At 37.0% G+C, this 17,500-nt stretch overlaps 1 protein-coding gene across 1 annotated transcript in view; it reads left to right on the forward strand.

Annotated features, from left to right (window-relative positions):
* Positions 1-17,500, forward strand: part of LOC145240168 (uncharacterized) — a 98,194-nt gene that overhangs the window by 35,707 nt on the left and 44,987 nt on the right. Inside the window, exon 4 of the mRNA XM_080103757.1 lies at positions 6,123-6,247. Within this exon, the coding sequence (XP_079959883.1) occupies positions 6,123-6,247 (125 nt within the window). The remainder of the gene's footprint in view (positions 1-6,122; positions 6,248-17,500) is intronic.

Raw genomic sequence — 17,500 nt, forward strand, 5'->3', positions numbered from 1 at the left:
CATACGTCATTACAGTTGCACGCGCGTGTGTGTCCGTCCGTGCATGCGTGCATGCGTGCATACGATACAAATCACTCTAATAGTGGCTTTGTAGCTGCCGAAATACTGTTCCTTATTATTCTACCGAGTCCACAGTGTGTGTAAAGGGGCTACTCTCCCCCTCTATCTCACTGCGCATATTTCCCTTTGCTAATGGTTCTTATTATAGTTCATGCATGCTTGTATTTGTGTGCGTGTGTTCGGTTTAGCAAGCGTCTGACAATGCGATAACATTTTCTTCTTCTTCTTCTAATCATCATCTTCTTAACATTCTATTATGTTATTATCAATTTATTTCTGTTTTGTTTTCTTCCTTTTTTTTCTTTCTTCCACAATGATATTGTGTCAGGGCTTTTTTGTACTTCTTTTTTTTTTTTTGTACTTTCACCTAACATTTTTATATACAAATCATGCCATAAGAACTGGATTTAATCTTAAAATCCTATCTAAAGAAACTTAATAACCACGGTCCATCTTCTGCATAAGTCCCGATAACATATGTAAGTACAGAATAGTTAACAAAGCTTCCCTTCCAATTAATAACGTTATTATTTCAGCACGATCCGTCACGATACAATTGAATGTGATCTTAAATAAAGCCACGGTAAAATTTCAGCATTAAATATTTTATATTTGTTTGAATAAAATTCACACCAAAACTAATTGACCCATCATTATCAATTTTGGAACACAGGTGCTATGTACAAGGGGGACGTATAAATATAATCTATAATTACTTTCACTTAGTATAATGAGAAAAAGATGGAAGCCCTTCTTAAAAATTTAGGATAATATTTACCATGTTGTCCGATTTTTTTATTTTTTAAAAATTTAATTTTCACCCCAAACAAGGCACAGTGCCACTTTGAAGTAGGGGGCTACTATCGGGGACATAATTTGTGGGGCATTATGAAGGGAGATGAGTAGAAAGATGTTTGTTCACATTACACTTGAACTTCTGCATATCAGTACAGTTGGGAAAGCAGAATCCCAGAAGGGAGTTCTAAAGACTTGCAGTTCTGGGGAAGAAACTATTGGAGTAAAAGACTTTTTTACACCCAGGGATCTCTACTGTAAAGTGGTGGGACTTAGTTGCTTGTAGGGTTTTTCGGGGGTAGTCACGTCGAGGAGGTACAAGTGCTTGCAGTTCGTCAGAGCATCTATCATTAAAGTATTTGTAGAACAGACAGAGGGATGCAACATTTCGTCAATGGGGCAGAGGCTGAAGCCTAGATGACAGTTCAGGACCTATCAGGTTGGCGACTCTCTTTTGAACCCTGTCCAGGAGTGAGAGACAAGCAGCAGATGCACCAGCCCAAATGTGACAACAGTACTCCATACATGGGCGAATGGTGGCCTTATAGAGGTACAGGATACTTTCAGGCGTAAGTAATTTTCTAGCACGGTAGAGAGAGCCCACCTTGTTTGCAGCAGCCTTAGCAATGCACTCAGTTTATATATTCCAGTTCATGTTCCCTGTAAACGTTAGGCCGAGGAGTTTAAAAGAAGTACTTTCAGGCAATGTGTTCTTGGCCATTGCTATTGGTAGTAGAGAAGGTTTCTTGTAGTTATTGAAGGAAACAAGCTTAGTCTTAGCAGCACTGAATGTGACCATCCATTTTTGTCCTCATTCCACTACAGTATTTCTGCCATTTCCTTAGATATGTGTTTATTTGTTTTCCCCTCATGCCTGTTATAGAGAATGGTGTTATTGGCAAATATACCCATCTCCGAAACAATTTTATCAGGGGCTCATTTATAAATATCAGGAATAATAAAGGTCCAAGAATAGTCCCCTGAGGTACTCCCGCATTTATATCATATTGTTTAGATGTACGACCGTCGAGGGCAACTTGGATTTTTCTCTTACTTAAGAAGGATTTAATTACATTATGTATTCCTTCAGTGATACCATATGATCTAATTTTCCTTAGAAGACCATCGTGCCATACCCCCCTCAAAAGCCTTAGACATATCAAGGGCTACCGATCTACCCTCCCCTGTTTTGTCCAGTGAATGGTATATACGTTCAGAAACGACAGTTAAGATATCTCCTGTTGAACGGGCTTGCCTAAATCCATGTTGTTTGTCAGTCAGGAGTTTAGTAGCTGTTAGGTGTTGACTAGGGCTTGATTAACTAAGGACTCAAATATTTTGTCGAAAAACGGGAGGAGGCTAATGGGGAGATAATTTAGTGGGTCAGTTCTTTCACCAGAATTCTTGAAGACTGGTACCACAAAAGCGGTTTTCCAGCAGTCGGGAAAGCAAGATTTGTTAAGGTATTTATTGTAAAATTTGGAGAGAACTGGAGCAACCTCAGCAGAGCATTTTTTTTAATAGCACAGCCGGGATGAGATCTGGTCCACATGATTTGAGGTGTCTAGGTTATTTATAATACCATGCATCTGAGAAGGGGTGATTTTCAAATCATCTAGTGTGGCATCTGTCCACAAAGGAAAATTGGGGAGGGAGTGGTGTGCTGGGTCCAGTGTGGATTCCAGTCAGTCCAGATTGCTTCATTTACAAATAAACACCTTTTTTTTTGTTTACTTTTATGGCCCTCGGGCAACGCCGGATAGCCCTGCTAGTTTTTAATAAGTACTGTTCTATTTAATATTGTTATTTTTGTTAGTATTTCCCAGTATATTAAATGAAAAAAAAAATTTTAGTAATCCTTTTAAGATTCATTATAGTCAGTTGATGGATGGTAACATTTAATGCTGCTAAGATTAAGCATCTTTCCTTTAACAATTGCAAGAAACCTGTTCAACCACTGATTGCCATTACAAATAATACATTAACTGAGAGCTCTTCATTCAAACTCCTCGGCTTAACATCACAGGCAACACGAATTGGAATAAATGCATTAAAAACATTGCCAAGGTTGCTGCAAATAAAATGGGCTCCCGCTACTTTACTAGAAAATTACTCACATCTGACAGTATTCTATATCTCTACAAAGCCACCATTTGCCTATGCATGGAGCATCGTTGCCACATCTGAACTGATGCATCTACCACTAGTCTCCCCCTCTTAGACAAGGTTAAAAAAAAGAGTCTCGATTAGGTCTTACACTATTGTCAACCTCTGTCCCATCGCCGTAATGTTCCATCCCTATGTCTGTTTTACAAATATCTTAATGGAATGTGCTCTGATGAACTTATTGCACTTGTTCCTCCTCGACGTAAATATCTCTGCCTAATCTGTCAAGCAGCAAAATTCCACCTCTTTCACTGTAGAGATCCCTAGATGCTGGAAAATCTTCTACTTGAATAGCTTTTTCCCTCGAACTGTTAGACTTAGGAATTTTCTCCAGGTCTCTTGCTGTAACATAATGCGGACGCGTATATGCCAATGTATGTGAAATGACGTAAAAGGAGATCACGTTAGAGACGTAGAGCACGTTAGAGATTACATGAGAGGCATGAATTATGCTTGAAAATACGATCACGTGAGGGACGTCACAGCGCTAATGAGGGAATGCGGAAATAAATGTTGTACAACAAACAAAAGCGCGAGTTGAAGTTCTTTTCTATTCTTTGTCCCCTTTGCGACTGAGGCTACAACCTGTTGGTTTCTGGGCAAGGTTACACTGCTTCTATGACTGTACTGACATGCACAAGTTCATGTATAATGTGAACAGATATCTCGCTGCCCGACTCTCTACATAGTGTCCCTGTAGATATGGTCTCAAATTGTGTCCGAGTGGCACTGTTCCTTGTTTGAGATGAATATGACTGGGTTTGGTTGTTTTGTTTTATGGCATATCAACCCTTTTCAGGTTATTTAATGCCGAATCCAGTTATTTTGGAAACAGTTTTTATGTTTTAAGTTTTTTATATCTTCAAATATTTATTTGTAGAGTTTGGTTTGGTTGTTTTGTTTTACGGCATATCGGGTTGTTCTTTTCGGGTTGTTTAATGCTGACTCCAATTATTTTGGAAATAGTATTCATGTTGCATCCAGTTATTTTGTAAAAGATTGTTATTCTTCAAGCTCTTTGTATATTCAATCGCTAGTTTGCAGTGTTTGGTTTGGTTGTTTTATAGTGGATTTTATCGTTTTCGTTCCCTGCCCTGCAGAACATGAATGAGTTTTGCAATGGGAGAGGGGAAAAGGGTTACAGTATTAATGTTTGGTGCATTGTAAGTTAAGAAACCAGTCAGCAAGTTGGAAGAGATGAAAAGAGGGAGGAGAAATGGGAAGAAGGAAAAGGGGGTGTTGTTGTTTTTGCTTTTGCTTTTGCAGAACATGATTAAGTTTTGCAAAAGGAAATAGAAAACCAAAGAGCATCAACGTTAGGTGCATTTCGTCTCAGGAAGCCAATATCTTCAGACAGCCTGATCTGGTAGCACCAGAAGATGAATAAGAGTAGAGAGAAATTTATCTTGAACTTTACTATTAAAAAAAAAAGAAGACCTCCCCAACTTTACATGTGATCTGGTTCGATCAATCACAGTTTTGTAACTTTTAACCCCACCTGCCACTTTACTGTATTTAACCTTGAGTCATACGGATAAATTGAACTCTACATCATAAAGAATGAATATATATATATATATATATATATATATATATATATATATATATATATATATATATATATATATGAAATAAAATGGAGGTGGAAGGACCTGGATACTCAACGTTTCGCCCGATTTATGCGGGCTTCTTCAAGAGGGATGGTCATTGACGAGAGAGTCGGAGGATTGGGGCTATATATAATGATGGGGGGAGCAGCGTGTTTTCCTTATGTAAATTAGATGTCATATATACATGTATATACATTTTATGAGAGAAGAACTAATTAGAGTAAACTAGTGTAGTGGATTACGTCTAAAAGATAAAATATCGTAGAGATTAAAAATTGTGTTTGGAAATATAGCGGTGATAGATTAAATAAATAAAATGACACGAGATTACGAAAGAATCGTTTTTTTTTTTTTTTTTTTTTTAAATGAGAAATAATTGAATTGGGATAAAATAGCGCAGTAACTTAAAAGATGGTATCTAAAAATAAGAATAGGAGGTGATAAAATGGAGTCTAAAAATAGATAATGATAAAATACAGTAAATAAGTAAAATAAAAATAAAATTAAGTGAAATTACGAATTTTTTTTTTTTTTTTTTTTTTTCGCGTTTAACCGGTGTCTAAGTTGTTTTCTTTGATAATTATTTTCGACAGAAAGGGAGCAACGTGGAAAAAACCTTTTCTTTGCTTAATTATTTTGCTGGAATGGGAGATTATAGCTGACTCAATTAAACGTCGTGTGGATCTGTCATGTATGTGTTTAAGGAAAGTTGCTTTGTTAAAATCAAAATGGTGGTCGTTTTCCATGATGTGACAAAATATGGCGTTGAGTGTATTGTTGTTTTTTACATCTCTTTTGTGTTCATATATTCTTTTATTTAAATTACGTTGAGTTTCTCCTACGTATATTTTTCCACAATCAAGGCAGGGTATGGAATATATTCCGGCTTTGGTGTTAATGTTGGTGTTAGTTATAATTTTACGTGTTAGACCCCTAATTGTTAAAGAGTTTAGTTTTGTTATTTGAATGCCTGTCTTATTTAGGTTCTTATATATTGTGTCGTTGTTTTTAGTAGTTGGTAATGTTAATTGTCTGTTGTGTATCTGGCTATTTAAGGAATGGTCTCGGTTTCGGTTATGGTAAATTTTTAGTGCTTTTCTTTTTGTATTTGCCAAAAAATGTTGAGGGTATTGCAAAAAAAAAAAAAAGCAAAAATCGGGCGAAACGTTGAGTATCCAGGTCCTTCCACCTCCATTTTATTTCATATCGTCGGATTTAATCCAACTCAACAATCATATATATATATATATATATATATATATATATATATATATATATATATATATATATATATATCGTGTATGTGGGCAATTTTGATAGTACTGTTAAGAATTTTTTCACAATTCTTGTTTCTTTGTTGATTGCTCATTTTTATTTATTTATTTATTTATTTATTTATTTATTTATTTATTTTGCTGTCGTCTGCCATACAGAAATCTATGCCTATTAAATATCGATACTTAGTATTGTTAACGTAAAGTTCTTTTCCAGGAATTATGGAACCCCAACCGCAAGTTTACCGAGCCAATCACCAACAGTGAATGCGTTACAAAAGGATGTCAAACCAGACGCCAAGCCACACTCTGCTAAATCGAAACCAGAACGAAAACATGGTTGTAAGTAAATCCATAAATTTACTCAAGTTCCACCATAACTGATAACCATAGAATTGTCTCACCAACTACCTAACACTTATTAACACTTATCCTAGAGTGGCCTCCTGGCCTCGATAAGTGGTGATTTTCAAGTTAAAAAAAACAAAAACTGATCAAATTTATGTTGTAAAAACAATAGCATAGTGTAAAAGCCATGCAAAGAGACAGATGAAAGCTCTTTATGTTCACATGCAATCTGAATGATTTTTAACATGGATATGGTAGTCCTGTAGAGGACTAGGATATATATATATATATCCTAATCCCGTTACAAAAGAAAATAATGAAACTAATGGAATAAAGGAAACAAAGACTCAATTGCTGGATAAGATAAACGTGTCGTTTATTTACTGTTGAAAGAATGAATATTTTAGATATAACACGTGTTCATGTCCGTGCGGGTGTAACCATCGTTTGTTGCGGGATTGGTAGTATAGAAGGAAAAAGGAAATGTATGTTCATCTCACGTTCGGGTCACTATCGTTTGTTTGCGCGTGGGAAGAGAAGTGAGTAATGTAGTGGAAATGAGAAATAGTCCAGCGTGTAGACAAAGACAAAGATAGAGGGTTGGGTCAGTAAAGCTGTGCGCCATGTTAGCAGTCAGCTACGCAAAGGTATTCTCAGGGACAAGTTGTATATATAGAGAGAGAAAGAGTGAGAATGTCAATCCAGTTCATGGAGAGAGAAAGCGTATAAAGTGTACGTACTGTTTGTTAGCTTTTTGTCCTACGCATAGTAACAAGTGGCGTGAGGCACGCGCGTGCACGTGCCTGCCGAAAAGGCACACTGTCAGTCCGTAGACTGCCCAGCTTGAAAGCTGGTCCGAAAAGGAAGAAGCCACTTATTGCTCTTTCTTTTATAGGTGTTTCCGGTGGTCTTTTGCGCATGTGTGGATTTCTTTTGAAAGGGAAGTGACGTTGTCTATGTGTGCGTACATGTGCGTACGTTAGCGTGTGTGTGTGTATACACGTGAATGTGAGTGTATATACGCGAGCGTGAATATATGTACGTGTGTGGACGTGCGCGCGTATGTTTGTGTGCACGTATGTATATGACAGGTAATATAGTTTGAGATGTGAACGCGTGTTTTTGTGTGAGACTAGAAAAGCAGGTTATGTCACGTAGCAGAAACACGGATATAGAATATTGCCTCCTTTCTATAGAAGGTTTTTGCCGTTGTTCACATTAACCACAACTTGGCGCTGGGGTGAAAAACTCCTTGAGAGGTGGATTTACATTCCTGTTGATGATATTATATGCCAGAATTCTTGATTGAGAACAGATTGTAAGTAAGCATGGAGGGTTCTGTCACCATTTTGGTTGCCAACTGTTGAACACGCAATACTAGTGCATATTGCAAACCAGATTCTCGTAAATGGCCGGTAAGGTTGGACTGGAAACCACCGGAATATGCCGAGCTCTGGTCAAGTTGATCAGCCGATCAGAATGTCATAACAACTGCGATTAGCCTATAAGAAGCCGAGCAGACGGATTTTGATAAATCGGAAGAAAAGGAAAAAAAAAGCATTTTTAGTTACCGTATATTTCGGCGTATAATACGAGCCTTAGAGTTAAAAAATCATCTTTAAAAACCAATAATTCATAAGACTCCGGCTGTTGCAATCTCTAGCCCAGGCTAAACAAACATGGTTTCGTGATTTAGCAGTCATATTATACAACCGATATATGATAAATTTATTTAAATTTGCTCCAATTTTGTACCCCGTCTTATCTGACGGTCGCCTTATACGCCGAAATGTACGGCATTAATTTTAAATCATGGAGCGCAGCACACGGCAATTGATCTACCTGTGCAGGAGGAGTTAGCACAAAAGCCGAAGAAAAGTGATGGCATTTGAAATGAAGTGCAGCACAAAAATTCTGAAGAAAAGAATGTGAGGTCGGCTCGGAACATACCATTACTTATTGGAGGAACTAACCCTAACCCCCACCCCCAATTTAGTTTTTAATCACCCAAGAAAAACAAAATATGTTTCTACTTATTTACACAAAAATAAAACGATATTTATTCATAAAACTTACGGTAGTTTATTATATTTTATTTTATTGCTTTTCCATTTTTATTTATTTATTATTTTTTATATTTTTTTGTAAATTCGTATCCGCTGAATGTTGTTATTTTTTGTTTCCTAGCGTTTTTAAGATTTGCTCGGCAAGGCTCAGCATATTCTAGCAGTTTACATCAAGTACCGGGCAAGCCCGAGTTGACATTTACAGAAATCCGGTTCGTAATATTCATTAGGAACACGCTTCAGATGTACGATAACTTTTTGCAGACAAGGATCTGATGCTTGGATGGCATGTCCAAGAATGGTCCATATAAGAGACAGAAAGTTTCTGCTAGGTTGAGAAACTGTCTCCAGACCAGGTTTGTTTGAAGCGTTGGTTTGAAGGCGTTATCCAAAACTATACCAATGTCCTTCGCATTAGTGACGATATTGAGTGACTGATATTGGTATTGTTTCTAGTTTGGGAGATGGGAGTGGAGTAAGACCGATTTTAAATATACAGGGTGTCCAAAAAAAGTCACTGATCGGTTTTGAACTTAAATAGATTCTTTTTTTTTCTTTTTTTTTTATATCTTTATATAATTTTAACACAATCTGACTAAGACATTGGGAATTTTTATGTTGAAATACAAAATTCAAACAATCTTTATTTATGAAAAATAATGTCATTTAAATGTTGCCCATTTTCAGCTTCGTATATTTGTGCTCTTTCCAAAACATTATTCATTACAGATTGCAGAATCTCTGGATTGCTATTTAACTCCCTTATTTCGTTCCTGATGTTTTCCTTCAATTCTTGCAGGGTTTGGGGTTTGTTAACATAGACTCTTTCTTTAAGATATCCCCACAAGAAAAAGTCGGGGCTAGTCAAGTCTTGGGGAACATGAAAATGCTGTCGATAAGCTCTTTGAGTCAAAGCAATTGACCCTTGATTTTGGTCAAACAATTTCACAACTTGCGTGTTTTTTTTTGTTTTTGTTTTTTTACATGGGGGTCACCACTTATCAAGGCCTTAAGTCCACTCAGGGATAATGGTTATAGCGTGTACAGTAATCAATAAGATAGTATTGTAGTAATCATAAGTATTGGGGGTTTTGATAGTGTCTTACTTAAGGGGGCGGTTTGTCAGGAGTTTGTTTATGTTGGACTTGAAGACGTCCAAGTTGAAAACAGGCAAGCGGCAGAGAGTTCCAATGGCGTGCAGTTCTAAGAAAGAAGCTTTGCTCATGGAATCTACGTTTAGATTTAGGCACAGATAAAGAGTGGGGAAAATTATTGACAGTAGTTTCAACCAGACGGGTGTTTCTCGTGAAAGATTGGCGAGGGGGGACGAGGGATTGGAGCTCAGACGAGCACCTGCCATGGAAATAACGATAAAACAAAGACAGGCTCGCAACGTCTCTTCTGTGGGAGAGAGGTTGCAGGGAAGAGAAAAGGGCATCCCCCACTAAACCACAAAGTCTATTTTGTACTCTGTCAAGGCAGGATAGGCTGTTTTTAGCAGCTCCTGCCCAGATGTGGCAGCAGTACTCCATCCTTGGACGTACTTGGCTTTTATACAGATAGAGAATTGCATCAGTAGTGAGATATCTTCTGGAGCGGTAGAAGGATCCCACCATTTTCCCAGCGTCCCTGGCAACAGATTTTATGTACGTGTTCCATTTCAGATCAGGAGTAAAGGTCAAACCCAGAAGCTTGTCAAAACATGGAGCCTCTCCAAGCCGAGAGCCATCCATTTCAATTGATGCTAGATGGGGATCAGAGCATTGATGATGTAAAGATAGAAGCTTGGTTTTAGATGCATTAAAAATGACTAGCCACCTCTTACCCCATTGTACCACATGCTCAAGATCAGAGGAGAGAGAATTAGAGAGAACTTTGTCATTTACGGCCTTTGATGTGTTGCCATAGATGGTCGTGTCATCAGCATAGATGTCAACGAATGATTTAAGCATGTGTTTAGGGAGATCATTGATGTAGATTAGGAAGAGAGTTGGGCCCAGGATGGACACCTGGAGGACTCCAGCATTAATACTGTGGGCCTCTGATTTCTGCCCATCAACCACTACTCTTATGAACCTATCAGAGAGAAATGATTTAATGATTGAGAAAACATTTCCAGTAATACCGTAGCTGGAAATCTTGTGAAGTAGGCCCTTATGCCATACCTTATCGAAGGCCTTTGATATGCCAAGAGCAATTGCCCTGGAAAGGAAACCTTTGTCAAGAGATTCACTAATACTATGTGATATAACCGTTAGCACATCTGCTATAGATCTTGCAGAGCGGAAACCATATTGCATGTCACTAACAAGGTTGTTTCTATTGAGGTGGTTGACTACTTCTTTATTTAATATGGATTCGAGCAACTTACTCATGACACACAGGAGACTTATTGGTCTGTACTGAGAGGGAGATAACTTTTCACCTGAATTCTTAAATACAGGGCATACTGATGAGGTTTTCCAGGGTGTTGGAAAGCACTTCTCCTTAAGGCAACGCTTAAACAGTTTTGTAAGTATGGGAGCAAGTTCTGGTTGGAGCTTTTTCAGCACTATAACTGGAATGCCGCCAGGGCCAGTTGCTTTACTGGAATCAAGGTTCTTGATTAGCTTGGCGACCTCACGCACAGATATTTGTATGTTGCATAGCATGTTGTCTGTTATAGGAAGAAATACAGGGAGTTGATGGTCATTGTCGCATAGGGTAGAATTAGCTGCAAAGTTCTTTGCAAATAGTTTGGCCTTGTCTGATGCTGACGAGATGACCTCAGGTCCATTGATGATAGTTGGGATAGAACGCACGCTTCTGTTCAAGATCCTGTTTGCTATTTGCCAGAACTGGTGGGAACCAAGCCGCTGATCAGCTACTTTGGATTTAACGGACTGAGCATATAGCTCTCTTGCATGTTTTATTACTCTTTTACAGTGGTTGCTGGCAGTTCTGAAAGCAGCTTTAGTCTCAGTACATCTATTACGTTGGTAGCTATGGAAAAAGTGATTTCTGTGCGCGATGGCAGCAGCACATTCAGGGGAGAACCATGGCTGGCTGTTAGGTTTTTGTTGGAATTTTTTGGATGGTATGAATCGGTCTATGCCTATAATTAACCAATCGATCAGGTCTGATACTATAGAGGACACATCCTTTTTAAACATGGAATGCAGAGGTAGGTCAGATATGAATGTACGGAAGCTATCCCAGTCAGCCATAGAGTATCGATATACAGTACGGTGGAGTTCAAAGTTCAAAGTTCCAATGTTGTTCAAAGCTATACTTATCCATACTTAATTTCTAAAATATTGTCTGTAAAATATCTGAAATAGAGAAAAAAATACTCATTAATGGTAAAATGACGAAGATTTTATACTCTTCAATGACTTTTTGGCCACCCTGTACATAGTTTGTCTATAAATAGGTTGTCAGACTGGGAACTTTGTGCTCAGTAAGATACTACTTCAATGCTCACCCACATCGCCAACGAAGCGTTTCATCCTTTGATGGTCGTTAAATGGATGCCTGTTTAATTACAACGGTCGAAATGCACTTACACATGGGAAGAGGGTGGCAGTGATGACGTTGATAACGACTTGGACTGATGACCTGAATGTGCCAAGTTCAAATCTAGTCATCTCCATAGCACCACGTTCACTTGTGTATGTTGCCAACCTTCATGTGGTTCCTCCTGGAAGTACCTGATTCTAGAAACAATCAGGAAAACCAATGAAAACATACAGAATCGAATTAGTTAAAAAGGTGGTAACGTGTTAATTCATAAAAATTATTATTTTTTTTTTTTTACATATGTGCCATCATCATCATCATCATCGTCGTCGTCGTCGTCATCATCATCATCATCATCATCATCATCATCATCATCATCATCATCGGTTTAGCATCCATTTTACACACTGGCATGTTTTGGACCGCTTTAGGAAATTGACTTCCAAACTAACCTATCTCTGGCCAGGTCTTCATTCGTTTTTCTCTCAAGTCAATTCTTATTGTTTCCTCCCACGTTTTCCTTGGCCTCCCCTTGTTAACTGAACCTGCTACCTCAACTGGTTTACATCTACTAAACCAACAACTTTCATCCGTTCTTCCAACGAGACCATACCACCAAAGTCTCCTGTTCTGCACAAATTTCTTGATGGGAGTTCTTGGCAGTGTAAATGTAGAACAGTTAACATAACAGGTCCAGTTAACAGGGGAAGGCCATGGGAGGCAGTAATAAAAATGAACCTGAGTCAAAAAGGGATTAAAAAAATACCTGGCCAGAGATATCATGTACTTTGGAAGCCAACTTCTTAAATTCGTTCAACACATGCCAGCGGGTAAAACAGACGTTAAACCGATGATGATGATGATGCTGCTGCTGCTGCTGCTGATGATGATGATGATGATGATGATGATGATGGTAGTAGTAATTAGTAGTAGTAGTAGTAGTAGTAGTAGTAGTAGTAGTAGTAGTAGTAGTAAAACATACAAGAGTATCGTTACTGATCTGAATGGAAATTTGGAGAAGAGATGGCTTCCAACTACGACTAACTGACATATTGAAACTTTATCTCAAGTCAAGATTATAAGTTCCAAGCAACGACAACAGATTAGGTAAGGGATATCTTTATCTTTATAATCTATTAGCTATTATCTATAGCTTTATCAACAGACTAGCAAGGGGGGGGGGGGCGACCGGCTTAACCTGGTCGTAAAATATGCTTAAATATGATATTTTCATTTGTCCAGATTTCGTATATACAGTTGTGATTTCAAAAGTAAAAAAAAAGTATTTGGGTGCCATCAGCTCGAATTGAAACCGAAACATTCAAAGCTGGTGACGTTACCTCTGTACCAACATGACACGCATATAAACTACGATGAATGTACAAAATGCATAACAATTTAAAAAATTTTGACCCCCTTAAAAACAATTTTTACCGGTTAAAGACCCATAAAAGAACGGTCCATAAAAAATCCAATCTATTGAGGCTCCTAGCACCGCTGTGCGAATTTTAGTTTTGGAAGAGATAGAGTTTTGAAATATGGAAACAGACAGACAGACAGACAGACATAGTGAGTTTTATAAATTAGATTAGCTGTACCTACTTGGTGTTGTCCAGGAGACATTTTAATTTCCTTTTTGTTTAGCTTTTTTTTTATTATCAATACTGTTTTTTTTGTTTTTTTTGTTATCAATACTATTTTGCCTTTTACCAGACTTTTTTTTTTAATTATAAGTATTACGGTATATATATATATATATATATATATATATATATATATATATATATATATATATATATATATATATTAAAAGGTTTGACTCATGTCCAGGTAACCTACATCTAAAATTTCAAATGTTTAGACCCAAAATTTGTTGAATAGTTTCCTAGATACTGCAAAGGTCAAATATTTTGAACTTTGACCCCTTGGAAGCCAATTTTCGGACTAAAACCGATTAAAACTTGCCCTATGTCTGAATACACTTTATCTAAAGTTTCAAATGTTTAGACCAAAAATTGGTTGATAGGTCAAATTTTTTAAAACTTTGACCCTAATTCTGAACCCTTAACATTTAATGGTTTGGGCTCAAATCAAATTAAAAAGTTTGATCCATGTCCAAGTAACCTACATCTAAAATTTCAAGTGTTTAGACCCAAAATTGGCGAAGGAGTTTGGTAGAGTTTTCAAAGGTCAAATCGTTGAACTTTGACCCCTTGACAGCCAAAATTCTGGCCGAAAACCGGTTAAAAAGATTTTTCCAAATCTCAATACTCCTTATGTCAAATCTCGAGTCTCTAGACCGAAAATTGACAAAGTTATTTGGTAGGGAAATGTACGCGCGCGCACGCACACACACACACACACAGACAATTTCACTTTTATAGATATATAGATAGATTAATTAAACCAAATCGTTAACAACCAAATCGTTAATGTTTGAGAAGGTTACTTCAAAATTGAAGTAACCTTCACAAACATTAGTTATGATTGTTAACGATTATTAACGGCAAAACCTCCAGCAACTTTGCGTTGCATCTTTATGTATGTTACCTACGCAGATGGGAGATGCCAAAGCGAATATTGCCAGACGATTAATTCAAAATTCACTATCCTCTTTCCTTCTCCATGTTACGAATAGTTTTCAAACTAGAAAGCCATTCTTAACATGGGGAAAGGGAGGAATTTCATGTTTATATGGCATGTTAAAACTTATTCCCAGTTTGAATTTTTTTATTTATTTTATTTAATAAATTTTACGTTTAAATAAAAACTTGCCATCTTCAGAGAGCTGATTGGCTAATCGCTTCGGCATCTCACGGTTGATGACGTAACCTACCAGAAGATGCCGACGTGAAGTTGCCAGAGACTGGGTTGTAAAATGGATACTTACCTTTTTGACCTGTATTTATAAAATTATTAGATGTAAATAGCTTCCGAAGCTTTCGATCTATATATGAAGATTTGATAGGAATTTTAAAGTCAGTTTAAATAACTTTGTCGCAGGGTTAAAAATGTAACGATCACGTTTGTTATATTTATGAATAAAAAAAAGGAAATCGTTTTCGTAATGCTAAAATAAAATGAGTAGCATAGACGTGCAGTATTAGCAATAAACCAACCCATTCTCAAAGAGAGCGCATTTCCTAGAAATGAGCAAAACCTTATCTCAACTTGATTCGACTGAATGTCGGTGACGTATCCTCGATTGGCATAAACAATACCTACTCAACGATCAAGTTTTGAAAAACCAGCACACTCTGTTTAATTGTGGCTTCCAAGTCAGAGCTTATTTACTTCTTCTTTAAAAGGTTAGACACAAGGTTAGTCCAGGTCTTGAAAAGTCAGCGCACTCTGGCCTACAAAATTGCCTGAGCAGCTCCGTCGGCATTCCTTGATATTGGCGCCTTAAGTGATTACCAATAAACTAGCCAATACTCAAAGAGGTAAAGCTTGCACAAGTGGATCGAACAGAGCCATACCCCAGTTCGACTTGGACCGAGTGTCGATGACGTATCATCGAGTGGTATAAACAACACCTACTCAAACTGTGCTAGATAACAGAATTGAAAGAATGTTTGTTGGTTTCTTTATTGCCGCGATGTAAACAGGACATGCCACACGCCAACCAGATCGGACAGAAAACGTTGACATAAGATGATAAGATAAGCTATTGTATTGTAGCTCTTGCAAGTCATCGGTCGTGCCATATTCAAGAGAATTGTTACCAAGTTGAAGTAGTTTTTAATTGGTTGTTATCTGTGTGAATCAAAAATAATCTTTTTCTTTATATCGAAATAAAATGTATGGCATAGATGTACAGCATAAAATACAATAAACAAGAAAATTCATAAATGTGTAATTTGGGTGTGACACGAATAATGGGATTCTATATGTGTCCAACGTCTAGTAATGTCCGTAATTATTTGGATTCTTCAGACTACTGTTCTCATCTTGAGTGTCATTTTCACAACGTTTCAATCAATCTAACCTCCGACCTTCTTTAAGTATATCTTGTTAACTTCGTGGTGCAGTGGTTAGAGTACTCGGAAAAATCAATTGTAAATATGATATTCTCCTGAAGGTTGCAGGTTCAATTCTCAGTGTGGACGACTGAAAAATTCAACTGTGAATTACTTAGGAGCTCCATCCAGTCATGGCTGACGGAACAAGAGCATGCTACTTCCGTGAAGTAAATAAAGTGTTCTGTTCAAAATTCCATCCAAATTTCTGAGTTCGGCATAAATATTCCTGAGTTCAACAAGATACACCTGATGAAGGTCGTAGGTTACATTCGACTCAAACGTTGCGAAAATGACAGTGAAGATGAAAACAGTAGTCCAAAGCATCCAAATAATGCAAATAATCAATCCTCATCTCAAAAATTTAGAAACGTCTTGTAATGGGCGCATATATTGATATAGTTCCCAGTCGTTTGATATTAAGATAGTATTTCTTTTTGTCACCTTGTGAATCCTTTTAAAAAGCAAAAAAATTATCACGTTTTTTTTTTTTTTTCTTGTCAATTGTCAGGTTACTACTGACTTGGTTGGGGAGAGTGTGAAGTTAAGCGATAATACCGGTGGGTGACTATTGGAGAATACTAGATTCTGTATGTTTGAAGAATAAAAACAACTCACTGCAGAAATAAATAAATAAATAAATAAATATTTATCAAGTCATCATCAAGTAATGTTCTGCCTGGTACAGACATTGATGACTATGGTTCTCTCTCTCTCTCTCTCTCTCTCTCTCTCTCTCTCTCTCTCTCTCTCTCTCTCTCTCTCGAGGCATTCATGAATTCATTGTTGCTCATTATTTTTTATGTTACCCAGGTATTCAGACAGTCAACGTATGTTGCTCACTGTCGTCCTCTGCTTCTTCTACCCATGATCTTTCCTGTCAAACTAATCTGTTCTATTCCGCTTTTTCTGTAGACATGACCCATGAATCTCATTTGTCTTTTTCGTACTGTCCTTATAAGAGACCTTTCTGTGTTTGCCATTTCTAATACGAGGGGCGTGCAACACCCCCCCCCCTCCGAGGCTCTTCACTACCTCTACAAATCTACTGTCAGACAATGTATGGAGTATTGTTGTCAGATTTGAGCTGATGAATCTTTGCAGAAACGTATCTGTAATTTAATTTGCCTCAATCTTTCTTCTTCTCTGCAACCTCTCTCTCTCACAGACGTGATGTTGCTAGTCTCAGCCTTTTCTATAAATACTAATATGACATGTGTTCTTTACAATTGTATGATCTATTCCCTGCTTCTTTTGTTTTGAAAATATGAAGACAGACAGACAGCCGTTTATATATATGATTAACAAAAGATTAAGATGGCTGACTTGTTTACAAAGCAACCTAAATGCATTCTGGTGAATCAAATTTTCTAATTAAATTATCATTTAAAGTGTTTATTTGTACTTCATATTATTGTAATTACGATTTCAATAAATAATAAATTAATATGATTGTAAATAAAATAAAATAATAATGTGTAGGTTACATAAAGGCAAGAAACAAACACAGAGGAACTGGTAGCTAAGCTTATATATATATATATATATATATATATATATATATATATATATATATATATATATATATAAGTGAAAGTTTGTGTGTGTGTGTGTGTCCATTTCCCTACGCAATAACTCTGTCAATTTTTAGTCTACAGACTCGA

Source organism: Euprymna scolopes, chromosome 19, assembly GCF_053919585.1.
Source record: "Euprymna scolopes isolate OS-2025 chromosome 19, ASM5391958v1, whole genome shotgun sequence".
In the NCBI taxonomy this organism is placed as follows: Eukaryota; Metazoa; Mollusca; class Cephalopoda; order Sepiida; family Sepiolidae; genus Euprymna; species Euprymna scolopes.